The 26,194-nt window shown below is 37.1% G+C and overlaps 1 protein-coding gene across 1 annotated transcript in view; it reads left to right on the forward strand.

Annotated features, from left to right (window-relative positions):
• AXDND1 (axonemal dynein light chain domain containing 1) overlaps positions 1-26,194 on the forward strand; it is a 196,197-nt gene that overhangs the window by 103,197 nt on the left and 66,806 nt on the right. Inside the window, exons 17-20 of the mRNA XM_011968050.1 lie at positions 2,160-2,358; positions 9,316-9,409; positions 17,721-17,920; positions 19,036-19,132. Coding sequence (XP_011823440.1) covers positions 2,160-2,358; positions 9,316-9,409; positions 17,721-17,920; positions 19,036-19,132 — 590 coding nt within the window. The remainder of the gene's footprint in view (positions 1-2,159; positions 2,359-9,315; positions 9,410-17,720; positions 17,921-19,035; positions 19,133-26,194) is intronic.

Genomic DNA, 26,194 nt, shown 5'->3' on the forward strand with positions numbered 1-26,194 from the left:
TCCCTCCCTCCCTCCCTTCCTTCCTGTTGTCTTTTCTTTTCTTTCTTACTTCTTTTTTTTTTTTGAGATGGGGTCTCATTATGTTGCCCAGGCTACTCTTGGTCTTGAACTCCTAAGCTCAAGCAGTCCTCCCACTTTGGCCTCCCAAAGTGCTGGAATTACAAGCATGAGCCACTATGCAGGGCCTTAAAGCTTATTTTCTAAGAATTCTGATTTGCCAGTGATTTTCTTTTAGTGTGTTAGTTTAACCTGCTGTTAAACATTCACTGATTTTAAAATTTTAGTTATTACATTTTTCAGTCCTAGAATTTATTAACTTTTATCTCTGCTGAAATTTTCTATCTTGTCATTTAATAACTTGAAAGTTGTAGTCACAGTTAAAGTCCATGTCTGGTGATCGGATAGTATTTGGTTCTCCTATAGTTGTATTTTATTATCTGTATTTTGTCTTGGTTTTGAGTCCATTCTTTTCATATTTCTATTTCTGATTGAATGTTGGACATTGTGTGTGAAGAGTTTTAGGGATGATACTATATTTCATAAGAAGAATTTTACTTTTTCTTCTGGCAGGTCATTCAGTACAGGGACAGATCACCTTAATCCAAGCAGGGACTGAGCTGAAACGAAATCTGGCCTTGGGCTTTCTGAGCGTTGTTCTATTTCTGCTCCACCTTTATTCTTAAGATGTACTGCTTCAGAGAATTAGGGTTCCCAAGAGAATCCTGGTGTTACCAGGACCTCTACTCCTTAGCAAATTCTGTACTTCGGTTTTGTCCACTGTCCCACCCCTGAGTTAGAGTGACTTAATATCCCAAATTTCCATGAAAGATACTGAAGTTCCATCCTCCAAAACCCATGAAATATATTACAAATCCATTAAAGCATTTTTGCTCAGTGCATCATGTGTTTCTTAAGAATCCTTCTCAGTAAAGTGTCTCAGGTAACCCTGAGCCATTGACTGGTACAATTGTTCAATATAAAACTACACTGTAAAAGCTACATGGGGAAACACAATTACATTTTCTATGGCAGCAATAATATAGTTATTGATAAAATGGCAATACTTATCCATATCAACCCTCTGTATCTGCAGGTTCTGCATCCTCAGATTCAATCAACCATGAATCAAAAATACTTGAAAAAAAATACAAATAAAAACACAATATAGTATAATAAATATCACATAGCATCTGCATTGTGTTAGGTAATATAAGTAATCTAGAGGTGATTTAAAGTATACAAGAGGATGTGCATAGGTTATATGCAAATACCACATCATTTTCTGTAAGGGACTTGAGAATCCATGGATTTTGGTATCCGTGGGGGTCCTGAAACCAATCCCCTGTAGATACTGAGGGATGACTGTAAATAATGGGCAGAGAAAAATAAGGTAGCAAATGGTTTAAAATAGAAACAATCAAAATTATGAATGGTGGTGAAATTAGCAGATCATTTTGAATACTCCTGAAATATCAAAATTTACTGATGAAGGAAGCCAGTGAAAATATTTTCATCAAGGACAAGAAAAAGTTTCCTTTTAAATCACTTGTCTTTATATAGCTTTGAGATGGGAGTGTTTTCACTTCATATTTTGCAAATGAATAAGAAAAAGGGTATTTTGCCATAATCTCCTAGTGAATCAGTCTGCTGGATCCACGTTAGGATACACACTCAAGTTTTGTTCAGAGCAAAAACTATAAACTTTATGAAAACCTGATCAATAACCTAAAAAATGACTCAAGAACTATGATAACCTATTTTCATTTGTTATTCACTATCCCATAATCATGAAGAAGCTGATTATTATCATTGTCCTCTTAAAAGAATGACGTAGTGAAGTAAGGTCTTTTACAGAAAACTATAGTTGATAGTTTCTGGGTTTAATGCATTTGATTCTCAGCTGAAAAGACAAGAAATTAAGGATATAAACTGTCATTGAAAAAATAGTTTGTTAGTCATAAAAGCACCAATTACGCAATGCTTATTCATTAAACATTTATTAAGGAACTGCTTTTTATAAGGTTCTCTGCTAATCAAGCTGTAGGATAATAAAAGGTTTTTAAAAGATATGCCCTTGCTCAGTAGGATTTTTAAATTTGGTATTAAAATAGTAGTCTTACAAATACTTCTAAAAATTAATGCTTTTCTTACTTTTCTAGGTTACTCCAAAATTCTTCCAATTTTGATTAGTTCTCTTGACTTCTGTTCTTTCAAGTTGGAAAACCTGGAGTTTCCTGATACACCTCTTGAAGAATGGCAGGAAATAGATGAAAAAATTAATGAAATGAAATTACAGTTGGATTTATTGTTAAACCTTACTGGTATTGTTCCACAGCACATAGACATGGATTCTGTTTCGTAAGTCCCCATAACTTTCTTTTGCTTTGAGAGAATTTTCCTAAAGCTTTATTGCAATATAATTCATATATCATATAATTCCCTTTTTGAAAGTGTACAATTCTGTGGTGTTCGGTATATTTATAGATATAAGTAACCATCACCAGTCCATTTTAGAATATTTCATCACCTCAAAAAGAAGACTTATGCACTTTAGCTATCATTCTGCAATCTTCCATCCTCTCCCACCATCCTACCCCCAGCCCTAAGCAACTACAAATCTACTTTGTCTTTGTTGATTGTATTGTGAACTTTTTTTTGTTTTTGATATGTAGTCTCACTCTTGTTCCCCAGGCTGGAGTGCAATAGCGAGATCTCGGCTCACTGCAACCACTGCCTCCTGGGTTCCAGTGATTCTCTTGCCTCAGCCTCCTGAGTAGCTGGGACTACAGGCGCCTGCCACCACGCCTGGCTAATTTTTGTATTTTTAGTAGAGATGGGGTTTCACCAGGCTGGTCTCGAACTCCTGACCTCAGGTGATCTGCCTGCCTTGGCCTTCCAAAGTGCTTGGATTACAGGCATGAGCCACTGCACCCGGCCTGTTGTGGACATTTTATTTGAAAGGAATCATTGTACTATGTGGTCTTTGTGTCTAACTTCTTTCACTTAGCATAATGTTTTCAAGGTTCATCCATGTTGTGGCATATTTTAGTATTTCGTTTTTATGACTGAATCATATTCTGTGTATGGATATACCACATTTTATTTATTCATTTGTCCATTGATAGACATTTGGACTGTTTCCATAGTTTGACCTTAATGAGTAATGTTTCAATACACATTGATGTGCATGCTTTTTGTGGACAGACATTTGTTTTCATTTCTCTTGGGCATATATTACCTAAGGAGTGGAATTGCTGGGTCATATGGCAGTTCTATTTTTAATAATTTGAGGAACTGTCAGACTGTTTTCCAAGGTGTTTTTGGAAAACCTACACAATTTTACGTTCACATCAGCAGTGCATGTGAGTTCTGATTTCTCCACATACTTGCCAATACTTATTATCTGACTTTTGATTCTAGCTATAATAGTGGGACTGAAATGATGTTTTATTGTGGTTGTGATTCACATTTCTCTAATGACAAATGATGTCAAATGATGTGAAGAATTGTTTCACATGTTTATTGGCTATTTGTATATTTTCTTTGAGGGAAATTTTTTCTGTGCTGTTGTTGTTGTTGCTTGTGCTGGTTTCATAGCTAAGAATTCTTTGCCAAATCCAAGGTCATGAACATTTACCCCTATGTTTTCTTCTAAGAGTTTTGTAGCATTTGCTTTGTTACATTAAGGTCTTTGATCCATTTTAGTTAATTTTTGTATGTGGTATGAGGTAAGGGTCCAGTTTCATTCTTTGCATGTGGGGATTTAGTTGTACCAGCACTATTTGTTGAAGACTATTCTTTCTCCATTTCATGGTATTGACATTTTTGATGAAAATCAGTCATGGATTTATTTCTGAATGATTAATTCTATCATGTTGATCTATATGTCTACCCTTGTGCCAGTAACACACTATCTTACTTATTCTTGCTTTGTAGAACATTTTGAAAATGGAAAATGTGAGTCTTTCTACTTGGCTCTTCTTTTACAGAATTATTTTGGCTTTTCTGGGTACCTTGCAATTCCATATAAATTTTAGAATAAGCTTGTTAATTTTGCAAAGCCATTAACTGGGATTCTGAAAAAGAATTTGTTGGAGCTGTACATCAGAATGGGAATATTGCTCTCTTAAACATGTTAAGTCTTCAGTGTGAACATGGGATGCTTTTCCAGTTATTTGGATCTTCTTTAATTTCTTTCCATGATATTTTATGGTCTTCTGAGTATAAGCTCTACACTTCTTTTGTTATATTTACTCCTAAGTATTTTCTTAATGTTATTGCAAATAGGATTTTTAAAACTTTATTTCAGATAATGTTTATTGCATGTGTATAGGAATACAATTGATTTTTAAAATATTGATCTTACATCCCAAAACCTTGATGAATTTATTTATTAGTTGCAATCATTTTTTAAAGGATTTCTTAGTATTTTCTATACAAAAGATCATATCTATAAATAGAAGTAGTTTCTTTTTAATCTAGATGCCTTTGATTTCATTCTCTTGCCTAATTGCTTTGGCTGGAACCTCAATACAATGTTGAATGGAAGATGTTGTTCCTATTCTTAGGGGAAATGCATCCAGTCTTTCACTATTAAGTATAATATAGTTGTGGGTTTTTCCTAGATGCCTTTTATTGGATTTAGGAAGTTTTCTTCTATTCCTAATTTGTTGCATGCTTTTACATAAAAAGTTGTTGGATTTTGACAAATGCTTTTTCTACATCTAGTGAAATGATCATGTGATTATTTTTTTCATGTTCATATGATGTATTACATTCAGTTTTTTGGATATTAAATTAACTTTGCTTGCATAGGATAAATCCCACTTGGTAACTGTGTAAAATATTTTGATCAGTTCAGGATTCTGTTTGCTAGTCTTTGCACTGATATTCATAAGAGACATTGGTCTGTTTTCTTTTCATGTGATGTCTTCGCCTGATGTTGTATCAGTGTAATACTGCCTTCGTGAAATGAGTTAGAAGTATCCCTCCATCTTTATCTTTTGGAAGATTTTGTGAAGAATTTGTGTTGATTCATCTTTGGCTCTTTGGGAGGATTCAGTGGTGCAGCCCTCTGTGGGTAGGTTTTTGAAAATTGATTCAATCGCTTCACTTGTTAAAAGTCTACTTATATTGTCTATTTCTTATTGAATCAGTTTTTTGTGTGTGTTTTTCTAGATATTTGACAATTTCATCTAAGTTATCTAATTTGTTGGCAAAATTGTTCATTGTATTCCGTTATAATCATTTTTATTTCTGAAAGAAGATCAGTACTAGCATCCCCTCTCTCATTTCCAATTCTAATAATTTGAGCCTTCTCTATTTCTCCTGGTCAACTTAGCTAAATCTTTGTTAATATTGCTGATCTTTTCAAATAATCATCTTTCATTGATTTCCTTTAGTGTTTTTCTATTCTCTATTGTATTTATTTCCACTGTAGTCATTATTATTTCCTTCCTTTCACTTTCTTTACATTTAGTTTACTCTACCTTTTCCATAGTCTTAAGGTGAGCTGTTAGGTTATCGATTTGAGATTTTTCTTCTTTCTTAACATAGATTTTACAACTATAAATTTCCCTCTAAGGACTGCTTGATATGTTGTGTCTTCCTGAGTCTTCATTTTCTTTTTTTCTTTTTTGAGACGGAGTCTCACTCTGTCACCCAGGCTGGAGTGCAGTGGCGTAATCTCAGCTCACTGCAACCTCCGCCTCCCAGATTCAAGCAATTCCCCTGCCTCAGCCTCCTGAGTAGCTGGGATTACAGGCATGTGCCACCATGCCTGGCTAATTTTTTTGTATTTTTAGTAGAGATGAGGTTTCACCATATTGGCCATGCTGGTCTCGAAATCCTGACCTTGTGATCCACCCACCTCAACCTCCCAAAGTGCTGAGATTACAGGTGTGAACCACCACACCTGGCCTGTGTCTTCATTGTCATTAATCTCAAAGTATTTTTATGCTTTCTCTTGTGATTTTTTCATTGACCCATTTGTTATTCAGGAGTATGTTATTTAATGTCCACACATTTGTGAGTTCCCCATTTCTTTCCAGTTATGGATTTCATTCATTTGTGTATTCTCATTCATTTGTGTAATTTCATTCCATTGTGGTATGAGTATATATTTTATATTATTCTAGCATTAAAATTACTGAGGTTTGTTTTATAGTCTAGCATCTTGTCTATCCTGGAGAATTTTCCATGTACACTTGAGAAAAATGTATATTTCATTGTTACTGGAGAAAGTGTTCTAGAGATGTCTGGTCTAGTTGGTTTATAGTATTGTTAAAATCTTCCATTTCCTTATTTATCATCGGTGTGGCAGTTCTAACCATTATTGATAGTGGGATGTTGAAGTCTCCAACTATTATTCTTAAATTGTCTGTTTTTTCCTTCCTTTCTCTTGGCGTTTGCTTTGTGTCTTTTGGTACTTTGTTATTAGGTGCACACATGTTTATAATTGTTATATCTTCTTGATGGAGTGATCCTTTTATAATTATAAAATATCCTTCCTTATTTTTAGTAACTTTTTAAATTTTAAAATCTATTTTATCTGCTATCAGTACAGCCACAGCAGCTTTATTGTGGTTACTGTTATGTATCTTTTCCTTTTATACTATTATATACCTTTTGCTTTTAGTCTATTTGTATATTTGAATCTCATGTGTGTCTTCTATAGAGAGCATATAGTTGATTCATGTTTTCAGTCCAGTCTGACAATCTCTGCCTTTTAATTGGATTGTTAAATCCATTTACATTTAATGATATTATTGACATGGTTGGATTTACATCTGCCATCTTACTGCTTGTTTTGTTTCATGACTTCTTTGTTTCTCTGTTTTTCTTTTACTGTTTTTTTGTATTGAATGAATACTTTCTAATGTAGAATTCATTTCTTTACTGATTTTTCACTACATTTAAAAAGTTTTTTTAATGGCTTCTCTAGAGTTTACCCTAAACCTCTTAATTTATCAGAATCAGCTTCAGATTTATACTGGCTTACTTCCAGTGACATATAGATATGTTACTTCTATCTAGTTTGATTCCTTTTCTCACCTTTTGTGGTATAATTTTATACACATTACATCTCTTAATATTTGATATGGGTTGGCTCTGTGTCTCCACCCAAATCTCATCTTAAATTGTAATCACCACATGTCAATGGAGGAAGGTGATTAGATCATGGGAGCAGTTACCCCCATGCTGTTCTCTTGAGATCTGATGGTTTTATATGCATCTGGCATTTCCCCTGTCTGCATGCACCTCTGTCTTTCCTGCTGCCCTGTGAAGAAGGCACTTGCTTCTTTTTCCCCTTCTGCCATGATTGTAAGTTTCTTGAGGCCTCCCCAGCCATGTGGAACTGTGAATCAATTAAGCCTCTTTTGTTGATAAGTGACCTAGTCTTGGCCAGGTGTGGTGACTGACGCCTGTAATCCCAGCACTTTGGGAGGCTGAGGTGAGTGGATCACTTGAGGTTAGGAGTTTGAGACCAGCCTGGCCAACATGGTGAAACCCTATCTCTACTAAAAATACAAAAATTAGCTGGGCGTGGTGGCAGGCACCTGTAATCCCAGCTACTTGGGAGGCTGAGGTGGGAGAATCACTTGAACCTGGGAGGCGGTGGTTGCAGTGAGCCGAGATCGCGCCACTGCACTCCAGCCCAGGCGACAGAGTGAGACCCCACCTCAAAAAAAAGAAAAAAAAGTTACCTAGTCTTGGGTAGTTTCTTTATAGCAGTGTGAGAATGGAGTAATACAGGAAATTGGTACCGGAAGTGGGGTACTGCTATAAAGTTAGCCTGAATATATGTAAGCCACATTGGAACTGGATAATGGGCAGAAGTTGGAATAGTTTGGAGGGCTCAGAGGAAGACAGAAAGATTTGGGAAAGTTTGGAACTTCCTAGAGACTTGTTGAATGGTTTTGACCAAATGCTGATTGTGATGTGGACAATGAAGTCTGGGCTGAGCTAGTCTCAGATGGAGATGAGAAACTTACTGGGAACTGGAGTAAAAGTTACTCTTGCTATGCCTTAGTAAAGAGGTTGGTGGTATTTTGCCCCTGCCCTAGAAATCTGAGGAACTTTGAACTTGAGAGAGATGATTTAGGGTATCTGGTGGAAGAAATTTCTAAGTGGCAAAGCATTCAAGAGGAAGCAGAGCATAAAAGTTTGGAAAATTTGCAGTCTGACCATGAGGTAGAAAAGAAAAACCCATTTTCTGGGGAGGAATTAAAGACAGCTGCAGAAATTTGCATAAGTAATGAGAAACTGAATGTTCGTAGCCAAGTCAATGGGCATCAGAGATCCTCAGAGCAACCCCTGTTATCACAGGCCTGGAGGCCTAGAAGGTAAAAATGGTTTCATGGGTCAGGCCCAGGGACCCTGCTGCTCTGTGAAGCCTCTGGACATGGCACCCTGTGTCCTAGCCACTTCAGCTCCAGTCGTGGCTAAAAGGGGCCAAGGTACAGCTTGGGCCATTGCTTCAGAGGGTGATCTTGGGCCTGTGGGTGCACAGAAGTCAAGAATTGAGGTTTGGGAATCTCTACCTAGATTTCAGAGGATGTATGGAAATGCTTGGATGTCCAGGCAGAAGTCTGCTGCAGAGGTGTAGCCCTCATGGAGAACCTCTGCTAGGGCAGTACAAAAGGGAAATTTAGAGTTGGAGGCCCCACACAGAGTCCCCACTGGGGCCTAGTGGAGCTGTGAGAAGGGGGCCACTGTCCTCCAGACCCCAGAATGGTAGATGCCGCAACACTTTGCACTGTGCACTTGGAAAAGCCACAGACACTCAACACCAGCCTTTCTTACTGAATCTTCATAGGTTTTCTTGGATAGATGTTTTTGGAACTTCTCCATAGCACCATTTTTAGAGGCTTTAAGTGGTGTATTTAAAAAAATAATTGTTACCAGTTTCACTGGGGTAGGGGGCAGTGGGGAGGGCAGCCTTGCTCCTCACACTATCATGCTGGAAGTCATTCATTGAGAGGATTTTAAAATTCATTCTTCTCACATAGTACTAGCCTGGAAGTAAATGTAAACGGTGTAGGTTTTTACAGTAGAGAGCTAATATTGAACGTAAGATCTGCTTTGTCCACAGTACATCTTGCTACCTACATGGGGGTTAGGAAAGCTTTGTCAGTGAGTAAACTATCATACCAGATAATTCAGGGCTTTGATTCCCCTTTCCTGAGTTCTCAAGCAATTGTCAACATCTAAGTTTATAATACCCAGCCAAATAAAACTCTTTCTCATAGCTGATAGTTACATTTATCCTTTAAATCAGCCAGTCACTTTTATTTTACTTGATTTTTCCTTCAGGGTACTCCAAGCATACATATTTAACATGATTCAACAATGGCTTTTGAAGATAGGCAATGAAATTAACAATGGTAACATTGAACTTCAGCGCCACGTATGTACTTGTAAGGATATTTGATGTTATATTTTGCCTCGGCTGGCAAATTTCTTCAAGGAAAAACAAAGCTCTCCCTATTTAAATGAAGCAGGAGGTTGAGAGGGCAAAATAGAAGCTTGTATAATAATTTCTCAAATAATTTTCAATGGATTTTTTAAAGCAGAATGTTTCTGCCTCTGGAATGGAGTTTTGAAATTGAAGAGTCAAAGAGCAAATATGTTAAGCTGGAAGTATGGATTCAGGTTATCCACAGGCTTGGGAAAAATTCCTCTGAAAACCAAAATGAGTAAGAAAAAGGGTAGCAGAGTGTTTGTCACATGGTGGGACTCAATAAATGTTTGTTGAATGAATTTAGGAAGAATATTCCAGCACTGTTGGTATCTGATGGTGCTGCTACATTAATCCCTTCTTTGGCAAAATGCTTGATTTACCATTAGGGTTTTATCTCCATGGAATCATATGCTCAATTTGTTATTTTCTAGAATTTAATTTTTATAGTATAGGATTACTTAGAAAGTGCCTTTATATACCTCAGTTGTAACACTGCATTGTTATAATTAATCTGTGTAGAAAATTTGCAAGATTGTAAACTCTATGAGGAATGATGTGTATCCTGTGTATCCATATTAACTCTTATTAATATTTAGAAACAGAAAAGTTGGATATAGGAGACAAGATGGCTGACTAAATTCAGCCAGGAGAAACATCTGCCACTGAGGGACTAGAAGATCAGAAAGACTGGTGCACTCCAAGCATGTCTTTAGAGGGAAGGCATTGAGAGTGGAGGAGGGAAGATACAGATGCTGGGCTAAAGGGGGAGGAAGCTGGAAACCCTTTATAGGGATACCACACACTGGGACTCCTTCCTGGCCGCCAATGACTCTTGGGGAAAAAGTGAGCTAAGCAGGTGAGAAGTGACCTTCTCTTGACATAGGCGTCTGGAATTCAGACAGCAGACAATCCCAGAACCCCCACAGTCACTTAAGCTGGCAGAGAGAGCTGCTTAGAGAGGTGGTAGGGGTGGCACTCCAGCCAGTGGGGAGCCTGGAGGGTTTGGTGCGGGAGCATCTCTAGTGGAGCACAGTCGGGGCGCCTATCCCCCAAGGCCTGCCTTGCTCCTTTAGGAGACGTTAGTCTTAGGGGAACTACCAGACCTGAACAATACAGGATGATCTTGCCCATGAGACAGGGCCGGTTTCACCTAAGCACCCCCCTGTCTTGTGGACTCTCCCAGGACTCCAGCCTGACCATGCTTGTTTGCAGTGCAGCCTTGGATGCCCGGCTGAGGTGCCTCCCAGGGGTCTGCATCATAGCTCCTGTACCTGTAGACCATGCCTGACCATTGGAGAGCTCCAGCAGAGCATCCCCCACTAACAAGCACCAGCCTGCCCATGTACTCTACCCATCACAGCCTCCCCAATGCCATTTGCCAGTGTGCACTCACCCATGACCACCCCCTACATTGCTTTGCTAGTGTGGGTGCATGTATTCAGAACTTGCCCCTCCTTCCCCACCAGCTCACATGTGCACATGCACCCTACCATGCCAACTGCTGCCACTGTGAGTGCATCACACTACCTACCCCATAACCAATGCAAAGGTATGCAAGGAGACCGGTGGCCCCACACCCGGTGCTGCACTGCCATTGCCATTGGAGTGTTCATGGGTACAGAGACTGCTAACCTTTTGCCTGCCAGTGCTCCGCCACTGTGCCAACACTGCTACTGGCATGAAACTACGCATGGATGCCAGCAGACCTGCCTCCCACCTGTGCAGCCACTGCTGCCTTTGTGAATATGTGCACAGAGGTTACCAGTCCTGCGCCTGCCATCACTCTGCCCCCATGCTGATGCCACCACCAGTATGAACATTCACAGGGACATTGGTGGGCTACTCCCTGCAGCATGCTGCACTGCTACCACTGCAAATGTCCACATCCCTGCCCTCATTAGTGCCCCACCACAGCTGATGAGCATGCACCCTGCTGCACTGCTGCTGCTCCTGGCATGTGTAAACAGGCACAGACCCCACTGTCACCACCTAATGAATTGCTTTGGCTGGCGTCACCCATTGGAGTATTGTGACTAGTGGTCTGGGAACTCCTTGGCTCTTCCAATACAGTAGGTTCCTAGCCTTGAGGGGCCAGATTACAAAGCTGAGGACCTGATCCCAGACCCTAGAGTTAGAGCATGCAGTCCAGGAGGCCTAAGCTGAGCCTTGGACCCCTAAAGTCTTCCAGAAATGAAGCAGGTTGACTGAACCCACCTTACACCAGAATCAAACCTCCAAGGGTGTCAAAGAGGAGGAAAGAGAAAAGAAAATTCATTCTAAGGACAGCAACTTCAAAGACTGAAGGAACATCAGCTCACAAAGATTAGAAAGCACAAGAACTCTGGCAACTCAAGAGTACAGAGTGTCTTCTTACCTCCAAACGACCACACTGTTCCCCAGCAATGTTTCTTAACCAGGCTGACATGACAGAAATAGAATTCAGAATATGTATAGTAACAAAGATTATCAACATACAGGAGAAAGTTGAAACTCAATCCAAAGACTCTGAGGATTACAATAAAATGATACAGGAGCTGACAGATGAAATGGTCATTATAAGAAAGAACCACCAGGCGCGGTGGCTCATACCTGTAATCCCAGCACTTTGGGAGGCTGAGGTGGGTGGATCGACTGAGATCAGGAGTTCGAGACCAGCCTGGCCAACATAGTGAAATCCCATCTCTACTAAAAATACAGAAAATTAGCTGGGCATGGTGGTGGGCGCCTGTAATCCCAGCTACTCAGGAGGCTGAAGCAGGAGAATCGCTTGAACCTGGGAGGCGGAGGTTGCAGTGAGCCAAGATCGCGCCATTGCACTCCAGGCTGAGCAACAGGAGTGAAACTCTGTCTGAAAATAAAAAATAAATAAAAAAAAAGAACCAAACTAATCTGATGGGAATGAAAAACATACTACGAGAATTTCATAATGCAATTGCAAGTATTAACAGCAGAGTCAACTAAGCTGAGGAAAAAAAATCTCAGAGTTTGAAGACTGGCTCTCTGAAATAACTCAGTCAGACAAAAATAAAGAAAAAACAATAAAGATGAATGAACCAAACCTCTGAGAAATCTGAAATTAGTAAAAAGATCAAATCTACAACTCATTGGCATTCCCAAAAGAGAGAGAAACCAAGCAATTTGGAAAATGTATTTCAGGATATCATGCACGAAAATTTTCACAACCTCGCTAAAGGGGCCAAAATTCAAATTCAGGAAATGCAGAGAGCCCCTGAAAAATACTACAAAAGAAGACTATCCACGAGACACATAGTCATCAGATTCTCCAAAGCCGAAATGAAAGAAAAAATGTTAAAGGTAGGTAGAGAGAATGGGCAGGTCACCTACAAAGCGAACTCCATAAGGCTAACAGCAGACATGTCAGCAGAAATCCTACAAGTCAAAAGAATTGTGGGCTTACATTCAGCATTCTTAGAAAAGAAATTCCAAACAAGAACTTCATATCTAGCCAAACTGAGCTTCATAAGCAAAGGAGAAATAAGATCCTTTTTAGACAAGCAAATGCTAAGGGAATTTTTGTGACCAGATGTGCCTTACAAGAGGTCCTGAAGAGAGTGCTAAATATGGAAAAGAAAGACCATTATCAGCCACGACAAATACATGCTTAGATATTTAGACTACTATAAAGCAACCAAACAAGTCTGCATAGTAGCCAGCTAACAATATGATGACAGGATCAAATCCACACATATTGATACTAACCTTGAACATAAATGGGCTAAATGCCCCAATTAAAAGACTGGTGAGGTTTTGGAGAAAAGGGGACTCTTATACACTGCTGGTGGGAATATGTAAATTAGTTCAGCCATTGTGGAAAGCAATTTGTCAATTTCTCAAAGAACTTAGAATTACCATTCTACCCAGAAATCCCATGATTGGCTCATACCCAAAGGAATATAAATCATTCTACCATATAGACATGTGCACTCATATGTTCATCATAGCATTATTCACAATAGCAAATACATGAAATCAACCTAAATGCTCCATCAGTGGTAGACTGGATAAAGCAAGTGTGGTACATATTCACCATGGAATACTGTGCACCCAAAAAAGGAATGAGATAATGTACTTTGCAGCAATATGGATGGAGCTGGAAGCCATTATCCTAAGCAAACCAACACAGGAACAGGAAACCAAATACCACATACTCTCACTTATAAGTGGGAGCTAAACATTGAATACATACGGGCACAAAGAAAGGGAAAACAGACACCGGGGCCTACATGAGGGTGGAGGGTGGAAGGAGGATGAGGATCGAAAACCTACTTATTGGTTATTATGCTTATTACCTGAGTGATGAAATAATTTGTACACCAAACCCCCACAACATGCAATTTACCTGTGTGACAAACCTGCACATGTACCCCTAAACCTAAAATAAAAGTTAAATAAAAATAAATACAGAAAAGTTTGTCTGGGTTTTCACTCACCATTCATTTTCTGTCCTGATCCATGTTCTTACCTCCAGTTTTTTTGTTACTGTTTTTCCTTTCCCTCCTTAATCCATTTTACCTGTGCTGCTTGGCTGTCTAAAACACTGATCTCTAAATGTTTTTTATCATGATTTTTGGTAATGGTTCAAACAGCTGATTGAACAAGCTTCATGATGTTTTATAATTGCAGGTTTAAATTGCAGATTAAACTTGTGATTATAAAGTTATTTGAAGTTTGCTTCTAAATTCAGTTTCCTTCAATACTAATTTTTAATGGAGGTCATTGCTGAAATGATAGCTTAGAAAGAAACATGAATCCAAATTGAAGAAATACATCAGTGGCTGTATTTATTAAATTATAATATTCACTTTTCATTTCCATCAATCAGGCCAGGCGTGATGGTTCATGCCTGTAATTTGGCACTTTGGAAGGCCAAGGTAGGAGGATTACTTTAAGCCCAGGAATTTAAGACCAACCTGGTCAACACAGCAAGACCTCACCTCTACAAAAAATAAAACAATTAGCCAGGCGTGGTGGCACACACCTATAGTCACGGCTACTTGGGAAGCTGAGGTGAGAAGATCACTTGTGCCTGGTAGGTCAAGGGTGCACTGAGCTATGATTGTGCCACTGCACTCCAGCCTGGGAAACAGAGCGAGACTATGTCTCAAAAAAAAAAAAAAAAAAAAAAGAAATTTCAATTCCATCAATCAGTTATGCAAAGGTGTTTTTTTTTTTTTTAGTTAACTAGTAATTTTTTCTATCTATCATAATGTCAATCAGTTGTTCTTACAGTTGTCTAAAACATTATTCAGTATAGCATTCCTATATTTTAACAAAGTGTTCCCAGTCAATTGAAATGCTGTATTTCTAAGATTTTTAAAAAGATGAGAAACATACTTCCAGATTTTTATATATATATAGTTTTAGACTTTTAAAAGGTGAGCTATGTATCATTTTTAGCAACAAACTCACACCAAGATGGAAATATTTCCTCCTATCCATTTTCAAAATGACCTCTCCATAGTGTAAGTTTCTTTTGCTCATTGTTAAATTTCACATATATTTGGAAGGGACAAATTAAGTGTGTGTGTGTGTGTGTGTGTGTGTTTGTACAGATGGGGTTTCACCATATTGCCCAGGCTGTTCTCGAACTCTTGAGCTCAGGCAATCCTCCCACATTGGCCTCCCATAGTGCTGGGATTACAGGCATGAGCCACCATGCCCGGCCTGCTTTTTATGTGTGTGTGTGTGTGTGTGTGTGTGTGTGTGTGTGTGTGTATGTATGTATGTATGTATTTATTTGTTTTGAGATGGAGTCGTGCTCTGTCACCCAGGCTGGAGTGCAGTGGCGCATTCTCAGCTCACTGCAACCTCTGCCTCCTGGGTTCAAGCAATTCTCCTGCCTCAGCCTCCCGAGTAGCTGGGATTCAGGCACACGTCACCACGCCGGGCTAATTTTTGTATTTTTAGTAGAGACAGGGTTTCACCATCTTGGCCAGGCTGGTCTCGAACTCCTGATCTCATGATCCACCCATCTCGGCCTCCCAAAGTGCTGAGATTACAGGTGTCAACCTCTGTGCCCGGCCTATTTATTTCTTAATATCAGCTAAGAAGTGGCTAAATTAATCACTTGTTATCCCTGAAAAGATTAGTAAATTTGGAAGAAGTCTTTTCATAAAAGAAAAGCAGTTAATTCATCTTAAAATTTCTTTTAAGAATTTTATATAAGAATCACAGTAAATCTATATTTTAGTACAAAAAGTATATTTACTTTCCATTTCATTAAAAAGAATTACATGGCTTTAAGAAAGTGAAAGATATTCTTTATTTTTAATTTATTTTAATTTTAAGTTTACCTACAGTTTATTGTTTGACCTTGATTCTACCATTTAATCTCTCTGATATAACTTTTAAATTAAGAGATCTATTTGTGCTTATTTCCTAAGGATCGTCCAAGGATTGATTAATATTTTATATAAGCAAAAATGAGTTATTTCAATGATAGTATAATCTAGGCCATTGGTATATGAAAGAATAGTTGGGGATTTATGCACTTTCACGGAGAAGCAGCAGGGACATAGCTAGTAGAATATGTAAGGGAGTAGTATGTTTTTCCTGTGAAGAAGACTTGCCTTTTTTACTCTTTCTCGGGAAAGTTTGCCCCTTTTCCTGATATGTAAATTCAGGTGTCAAATACATTAATCAACATTGCTTTAGGTCATTAACAACCTTTCCATCTGAATCAAGAAGCAAGAAGTTTGGGTTTTAGTATTGGATGTTATTTTTATTCATTCATTCAAGAAACATTTATTAAGCACTTACTCCCTGGTAAGTACTGTGTGTGGTATGCAGGGATAAGTTGATGGCTCATGTCTTACAGACAGGTGAATTGAGGAGAGACGTGCAAATGACTATGATAGAGATATGTACAAAGTACTGGTGTACAGATTATTTCATCACTCAGGTAATAAGCATATTTAAACAAAATATGGGAAGGGGAGCAAATTAGAGCCAGTGGAAACTGGTAAGTCTTCTCAGAGTAGATCATGTTTAAGCCTAGAGAAATACTCCAGAACTAAAAAGAGAAAGGGAGTAGGGTATTTGACAAGTATGTTGTGTCTGATTTTTGCATACAGGTTTTTTGTATTTTATTTCTGGGACCCAGCCTCAGCAAATACTGTAATGCAGAGGTTCTCAAACTTTTTCTATTCACAGTGCCCTTTGGGTTTCAATATTTTCACACTCCTAAGTCAAAAGAAATACCTCACAGTTAAGTAGGTTTATGAAATAGGTAGGTTCAAACCGCTTACTAAATATTTAATGTCCTAACAATTTATTAACCATTTGGAAAAGTACTACACATACATTGAAAGAGAAAACATTTTATTCTCATTTATTCAATATCGCTTACCAACGTAAGGCATGTACTCGTTGGCATGGTACAGCTTCTCTGACCTTGGAATCAGATTGGATGTTACCACCTTCATTTTCTGTTCCATGTTAATTTTCACACAGTACTTGTTTTTTTTAATCACACAACCACCAATCAAACCAGTTTCAAAAGATATGATGTCATCACAATTAACACAGTGCATCTCAAGTTGAAAACTGTGAACCGTGTTAAGTTCATGCTGTGTCTGGCAGATGTTACATATCATTGTTATTTCCCTCAATTTAAAATCCTATGGCATCCTTGCGAGTTTGCTGTGGAGCCCTGGAATGCCTTGATGTACAATTTGAGAATTGTAGCTTTAATAGGTTATTATCTATGACCAGGCTAAAGAAGAGATTAGTAGCTGGGCGTGTAGTTCACGCCTGTAATCCTAGCACTTTGGGAGGCTGAGGTGGGCGGACTGCTTCATCCCAGCAGTTCAAGATCGGCCTGGGCAACATGGTAAAGCCCATCTCTACAAAAAATACAGATATTAGCCAGGCATGGTGGCGTGTGTTCCTGTAGTCCCAGCTACTCAGGAGGTTAAGATGGGAGGATCACCTGAGCCTGGGGAGGTCACGGTTGCAGGGAGCTGTGATTATGCCTCTGCACTCCAGCCTGGGCAGCAGAGTGAGATTTTTTGAGACCCTGTCTCAAAAAAATTAAATAAATATCAATAAAAAAAGAGAGTAGCTTAATGTCGTATAGTGAGCAAAAGAAAATAGGGTCATGCTAGCTGATGATTTGATTTCATTAAGAATTGTAATGTTGAAAGTTGGACACAGGCACGATCATTTCTATTTTAAAATTTGGTGTGGTTTTTACTATTTGATTTACTTAAAGTGGGTCATTTGTATTTTTTAACAGATGGATGAGTTACATATATCTATGATCCAGTGGATGGTAAACTTGCTGATTTTAATGATACCCAACTTTACTGACCAAGACTGTCTCCTAAAGTTGGAGGAGGAAAGTGCTGAGAAACACGATATCGGAGTTGCGCGATTAGAGCTAGATGCGATTGAACTGACAAGGAAGTTGTACCAATACTCCCGCTATTTGAGCAGGTGAAGCTATCTGGTTATTTTATTGTCGCTCTTTTGAAGAATTGAATGTTGCATAAAACAGAGAAGAGACAGTGAAGTAGTAGCAATAGGAGTTATTTTAAAACCTTGAAAGAAATACTAGTTCAGTTTTTCAACTAGCTTTAACACCATGACCAGTTATAATATGAGATTTTGGGTTTTCTTTTGAAAACTGTCAGCATGGGCAGGATGAGAAGTGTGTGTATGTGAGAGTAAGAATTAGGAAAAAAGGACTCACTTTCTTGCATAAATAAGACACATCTTACACTTTTGCACATACTGGTGAGGGAGTGGATTTAAGAAGAATATTGTAATTTCCTATGTGCTGTCATGTATTTTTTTAGACGGAGTTTTCTTCTGTCACTGAAGCTGGAGTGGAGTGGCGTGATCTCGGCTCACTGCAGCCTCCACCTCCTAGGCTCAAGAGATTCTCATGCCTCAGCCTCCTGAGTAGCTGGGATTTACAGGCGTGCACTACCACCCCTGGGTAATTTTTGTATTTTTAGTAGAGACGGAGTTTCGCCATGTTGGCCAGGCTGGTCTCAAACTCCTGATCTCAAGTGATCCGCCCACCTCGGCCTCCCAAAGTGCTGGAATTACAGCCGTGAGACCCCATGCCTGGCCCTGAATGTATACTTTTCTGTGCTTCACTAAATGCCAACCAAAACATCTTTTTACAAAATGGAAAAACAAAAACAAAAACAAAAAACCCACAAGCCCTTATATCTGAAAAGCTGGATTTCCACTGAATAAAGATGAAGTCTGGAAAATTATAATCTATTAACTAAGATGCAAGCTTGATGCTATGATTACTTTAAATTCAGGAAGTAGCTGTTACAATCTAAGCAAATTTTCCCTTCATTTCAATTCAATATTACCAAGGGTCAAGAATAAGAGGGATGGAAGGAAGAAGGAGGACAAGGGTAAGAAACTGAGGAGACAAATTATTCTCCTTGGTGAGTCAGTAGCTGAGTTATTATGGTGAACTTCCACTGTGTCTGGATTTTTAACATTTTAAACTTAGAAGAAGAACCAACAATAGATAGGTTATGCTGAATGTGTATGTTCTCTTTTTCTTTTTTTCCCTCTTTTTGCAGTTCTTGCGAAGGGATGGTAACAGCAACGGCTCTGAGTAAATCCACTACCTCACACAGAAATGCTACTGAAGACCTTTATGCGGTGGATAAGTTGAAGGTAATAACTGTTTTCCCCTTAGTTTTGTTTTTGTTTTGTTTTTATCAGATTTTTGAGGTTCAATTGATGTACAATAAACTCACATATTTAAAGAATACAATCTTATAAGTTCTAAAATATGTATATACTCATAAAAATGGTTAATAAAAACTAAAAATAGGGAACATATCAAACACGCCCAGAGTTTCCTTGTACTCCTCTTTTATTTATCCTTCCAGCCTCATCTTGTCACCAGTGTCTGATCTACTACCTAACACCAAAGATTATTTTTTATTTTCTAGAATTTATAAAAGTGGAATTATAAAGAATGTACTCTTTTTTTGTCTGACTTCTTTCACTAAGCATGATTACTTAGAGGTTCATATTGTTGTTTTCATCAACTACTTATGCTTTTTAGTGCTGAGTAGTATTTCATTGTGTAGATAGACACAATTTATTTATCCAGTCTCTGTTGGTATGCATTTGAGTTGTTTCCAGTTTCAAATTATTACTAGATAACTTCAGTGCATATTCATATATTAAGTCTTTGAATGGACATATACTTTCACTTCCCTTCGGTTGATATCTAGGAATGGAATGGCTGAGTCACATGGAATGTGTGTTTAACTTTTAAAGAAATGGTCAAACTGCCTTCCAAAGTGGCTAACGGGTACAAAAGTGCAGTTAGATAGAAGGAATAAGTTCTAGTATTCAATAGTACATTAGGGAAATTATAGTTAACAATAATTCATTGTATATTTCAAAATAGCTAGAAGAGAAGAACTGGCTGTCTCCAACACAAAGAAAAGATAAATGTTTGAGGTGATGGATACCCCCGTTACCCTGCTTTGATCTTTACACATTGTACACATGCATCAAGATATCGTATGTACTCCAAAATATATATACAAATATGATATATCAATTTCTTAAAAAGTAGTTAAACCATTTTTACACTCTTGCTAGCAGTATCTGAGAGTTCCAGTTGCTTTACATACTCACTGACACTTGATATAGTCAGTCTTTTAAAAATTTTTTATATAGAGTCTCGCTCTGTTGCCCAGGCTGGAGTGCAGTGGCTTGATCTTTGCTCACTGCAACCTCTGCCTCCTGGGTTCAAGAAATTCTCCTGCCTAAGCCTCCTGAATAGCTGGGACTACAGGCCTGCGCCACTACGCCTGGATTACAGTTGTGAGCCACTGCACCTGGCTGATATAGTCAGTCTTTTAAAATTCTACATTCTTATAAATGAGTAGTGGGATGTTACTGTGGTTTTAATTTGCATTTTCTTAATGACCAATGATGTTGAACTTCTTTTCATGTGTGTATGTGTAATCCATGTTTTCTGTGGTGTAATGTCTGTTCACATCTTTGACTCATTTAGTATTGATTTGTTTGTTTCCTTGTTATTGAGTTGAGACAGCTGTTTTTTTCTGGATACCAAGTCTTTTATCAGATACATGATTTTAAAATATCTTCTCTTAGTCTGTGATTTGTCTTTTCTTCTCTTAATAGCGTCTTTTTTTTTTTTTTTTCCCTGAGACAGTATTTTACTATGTTGCCCAGGCTGGACTTGAACTCCTGGGCTCAAGTGATCTTCCCACCTGAGTCTCCAGAGTAGCCAGGATTACAGACATGAACCATCATGTCCAGTTATAGTGTGTTTCAAAGAGGGAAGTTCTTAATTTTGATGAAGTTCAATCTCTGAGTTTTTTCTTTTATAGACCTTGCTTTTGGTATTCTATCTAAGGAAATTTTTGCATAACAACATCATAAAGATTTTCTCCTATGTTTTCTTCTAGAAGTTTTGGAGTTTTAGGCATTATATTCAAGTCTATGACCCATTTTGAGTTAATTTTTTAAAAAAAATATGGTGCTGGGTATGGATTCAAGTTCATTTTGTGGCATTTGGATATCCAATTGTTTTAGCACCATTTACTGAAAAAGCTGTCCTTTCTCTATTGAGATGCCTTTGTATCTTGATTGAAAACTTATTAACCATATATGTCTTGGTATTATTCTGGACATTCTGTTGTGTTCTGTTGATCCATTTGTCAACATTGTCACCGTCTCCAAACTGCCTTCATTACTATTGTTTTGTAGTGAGTTTTAAAATTAGGTAATATAAATCCTCCAAAAATTTTTTTTCAAGATCAAGCTATTCTAGTTCCTTTGTTTTCCATATGAATTTTATAATTAGGCTATCAATTTCCTCAAGAAAGCCTGCTGGGATTTTAATTGATATTATACCTATTGATCAGTTTGTGGAGAATCGACATCTTAACAATATGGAGTCTTTAAATCTGTGAACATGGTTTATCTCTTCATTTATTTGTCTTCTTTATTTCTTTAAGCAAAGTTTTATAGTTTTCAGTGTATAGATCTTATATATTGTTTGTCAGATTTATCCCTAAGTATTTCATATTTAGGTGCTACTATAAATTGTATTCTTTTATAATTATAATTTCTTATTATTCATTACTAATATATAGAATTACAGTGGGGTTTTAGTACATTAATCTCATATCCTGTGACCTTGCTGAAATCACTTATTTCTTCTACGAGGTTTTTTTTTTTTTATTTTGTTTTTTCAGATTCGTTGGGATTTTTAATATACAGTCATACAGTCATGTTATCTGCAGATAGGGACAGTTTTATTTCTTCCTTTACAATCTATATGTATTTTTTCTTTTTCTTGCCTTATTGCACTAATAAGACTCTATAATACTAGGTTGAAAAAATAATGAGAGCAGATATCCTTGCCTTGGTCCATCTTAGGGAAAAAGTATTAATTTGGTCCTCTTTAAGTATAATGCTAGCTACAGGTTTTTTTAATAGATACCCTTTATTAGATTGAGGAAATTCTTCTTTACTTCATGTTTGCTGAAAATCCTTTTTTTTTTTAGTCAGTAATGGATGTTATCAAATCCTTTCACTGCATCTATTGAGATGCTCATGAGTTGTCTTTTTCAGTGTGTTAATATAGTGAATTACATTTATTGATTTTTAAATTGAATGTTAAACCAGTATTGTATTCCTGGGATAAACTCCACTTTATCATGATGTATTGTCCTTCTTATATGTTGCAAATTCAATTGATTGATTGTTTAGAATTTTTGCACTGATGTTCATAAAGGATATTTATTATATAGTTTTATTTTGTAATATCTTTGTTTGGTTTTGATATCAGGGTAATGCTGGCCTTTTAAAATGAGTTAAGAAGTGTTTCTTACTCTTCTGTTTTAGAAAATAATATGTGTAGAATTGTTTTATTTCTTCTATAGATGTTTGGTAGAATTCACCAGTGAAGTATCTTGGCATTGTGGGAAAGTTTTTAAGTAACAAATATAGAGCTATCTAATTTCTTTAACAAGTTTAAATTTATCACATATAGAGCTATTATTTCCTTTTCTTGAGTGAGCTTTGGACTTGTAAGGAATTTGCAATTTCATCTAAGTTGTCTAATTTATTGTCATGCAATTGCTCACAATATTCCCTTGTTATCTTTTTAATAATTGTAGGATGACCACTCTCTCATTCTGTTATGGAAATTTTGAATCATCTCTTTTGTTGTCTTCATGAATCTACACAAAGATTGTCCAGTTTTCTTGATCTCAAAGAACCAGATTTTGCTTTCATTGATTTTTCTCCACAATTTTTCTGTTTTCTATGTCCTTAATTTCCAGTCTAGTCTTTATTGTTTTTATTTTCTTATTCTGTGTTTAATTTGCTCTTCATTTTCTAGTTTCTTAAAGTGTAGCTGAGATTATTGATTTGAGACCTTTTTACCTCCTCCCCTCCAACCCCCTATAGGCATTTAGTACTACAAACTTTCTCCTTTAGCTGCATCTCACAGATTTTGATATATTGTGTTCTTATTTTAATTCCATGTAAGATACATTTTAATATCCATTTTGCATTCTTCTTTCATCCATGGGTTATTTAGAAGTATATTTAGTTCCCAAATATTTGAGTATTTTCCAGAGCTCTTCTGCTATTGATTTGTAATATGATTTCATTGTGGTCAGAGAACATACTTTGTACCACTTACATCCTTTCCAATGTATTGAGACTTGTTTGAGAACCTAGAATATGATCTGTCTTGGTAACTGTTCCAGGTACAATTGAGAAGAATATTTATTCTGTTATTGATGGAGTTCAAATCAAATTGGTTGATACTCTTATTTAAGTGTCCTATATCCTTATTGATTTTCTGTCTACTTCATCCATCAGTTATTTGGAGAGGAGTATTGAAACCTTAACTATAATTATGTTTTGTCTATTTTCTTGGAGTTCTATCAGTTTTTGCTTCATGTATTTTGAAGCTGTGTTATTAAGTGCAAATACATTTAGAGTGAACTGACTCTTTATCATTATGAAATCACTCTCTTAACACTGCATCTCCATAGACACAGAAAAGGCTTTCAATAAAATCCAATATCCTTTCATGATAAAAACCCTCAACAGACTAGACATTGAAGGAACATACCTCAAAATAGTTAAGAGTCATCTATGACAAACCCATAGCCAACATAGTACTGAATGGGCAAAAGCTTGAACCATTCCCCTTGAGAAATGGAACAAGACAAGGATGCTCAGTCTTACTATTCCTATTCAACATAGCTCTGGAAGTCCTAGCCAGAGCAGTTAGGCAAGAGAAAGAAATAAAATGCCTCCACCTAGGAAAGGAAGAAGTCAAACTATCTCTCTTTGCCGATGATAGGATTCTATACCTAGAAAATCTTAAAGACTCTGCCAAAAGTCTCCTAGAATTGATAAACAACTTTAGTAAAGTTTAGGATACTAAGTCAATATACAAAATCAATAGTATTTCTATACACCAATAATGTTCAGGCTGAGAGTGAAATCAAGAACACAGTTCCACTTTTAATAGCCACAAGAAAATCAAATCAAATATGTAGGAATACATCTAGCCAAGGAGGTGAAAGGTCTCTACAAGAAGAACTACAAAACACTGCTGAAAGAAATCAGAGATGACACCAATTAATGGAAAAACATTTCATGCTCATGGATAAGAAGAATCAATATCATAAAAATGGGCATACTGCCCAAAGCAGTTTACAAATTCAGTTCTATTCCTATCAAACTATCGATGTCATTCTTCACAGAATTTGAAAAAATATTAAAAATTCTTATGGAACTGAAAGAGAGCCCACATAGCCAAAGCAGTCCTGAGCAAAAGGAACAAAGCTGGAGGCATCACACTACCTTACTTCAAACTATATAATAAAGTAACCAAAACAGCATGGTACTGGTACAAAAACAGACATGGAGACGAATGCAACATAATAGAAAACTTAGAAATATAGCCTCACACCTACCAACCATCTGATCTTCAACAAGGCTGACAAAAACTAGCAAGGGGGAAAAGACTCACTATTCATTAAATGGTGCTGGGATAACTGGATTAAAGATTGAAATGTAAGACATCAAACTACAAAAATCCTGGAAGACAAGACTAGAAAATTCTCTTCTTGACATTGGCCTTGGCAAATAATTTTTGGCTAAGTCTCCAAAAGCAGTAGCAACAAAAACAAAAATAGACAAGTGGGTCCTAATTAAAGAACATCTGCACAGAAAGGAAACTGTCATTAGAAAAACAGAAAACCTCCAAAATAGGGGAAGATATTTGCAAACTATGTGTCTGACAAAGGCCTAATATCTAGAATCTGTAGGGAACTCAAACAAATCTACAAGCAAAAACCAAATAGCCCACTTAAAAATGGGCAAAAGACACGAACAGATATTTCTCAAAAGAAGATACACAGTGGCCAACAAACATATGAAAAAATTCTCAGCATCACTAATCATCAGAGAAATACAAATCAAAACCACAATGATATACTATCTGACACCAGTCAGAATAGCTATTATTAAAAAACAACAGATGCTAGTGAGGCTGCAGAGAAAAAGGAATACTGTTAATTCACTCTTGGTGGCAATGTAAATTAGTCTAGCCATCACGGAAGGCAGTCTGGAGATTTCTCAACAAACTTAAAACAGAGCTATGGTTCAACACAGCAATCCCATTACTGTGTACATGCCAAAAGAAAATAAATCATTCTATCAAAAAGACGTATGCACTCACATGTTCATTGCTGTGCTATTCGCAAGAGCAAACAATAATAGACCAAAGCTGGAAACAACCTACATGTCCATCAATTGCTGACTAGATTTTAAAAAAAGGCAGTATATTTATATAACAGAACATTATTTGGCAGTAAAAAAGAAGCACTGATACATGCAACAACATGGAAGAACCTTGAAAACACGCTGAGTGAAAGAAGTCAGTAACATATTGTGATGTTTCGAAAGACCACATATTATTATATGCACATAAAATATTTCAAAAGACCAACATATTGTATTATTTTATTCACATAAAATGCCCAGCATAGGCAAATCTATAGAGACAGAAAGATTAGTGGCTGCCTGGAGCTCATAAAGGAGGGGCAGGAATGGGAAATGAACAACTGCTAACAGGTACAGGCTTTCTTTGGGCCTGATGAAAATATTCTAGGATTAGATTGTAGCGATGGTTGCACAACTTTGTGAATAACTAAAAACCATTGAATTATACACTTTAAGTGGGTGTATCGTATGTTTTTGAAAACCTGACTAAAAAGATGGTCAAGAGAGCCCAAAATTGGTCTGCTAAAAGAGTAAAATTGGGAAGCTTTTGGCAAGATTAAGACAAAAAGATGCAAAAAAATATATCAAGAATGTGTAATTCAGATGATTCAGATATTCGAAAGATAGTAGAAGAGATTATGAAGGACATTATCACAAACATTTGAAAACTTAGATGAAATGGACAAATAAATATAACCCAGAAGACTTGAGAATAAATTAAAAACCCAACTAGTCCTATACCATTAAAGGAATTAGTCAAAAATCTTCCCCCAAAAGATGCTCTAGGTGTAGACAGCTTCAACAGCAAGCCTATCAAACATTTAAGAAATAAATAATTCTATTCTTATACAGACTCTTTCAGGGTCTAAAGAAGAGGGAATACTTTTTATACAAAAACCCAAAAGGGATTGTGCAAGAAAGGGAAATTAC

This window comes from Mandrillus leucophaeus, unplaced genomic scaffold (assembly GCF_000951045.1).
Source record: "Mandrillus leucophaeus isolate KB7577 unplaced genomic scaffold, Mleu.le_1.0 Scaffold825, whole genome shotgun sequence".
In the NCBI taxonomy this organism is placed as follows: Eukaryota; Metazoa; Chordata; class Mammalia; order Primates; family Cercopithecidae; genus Mandrillus; species Mandrillus leucophaeus.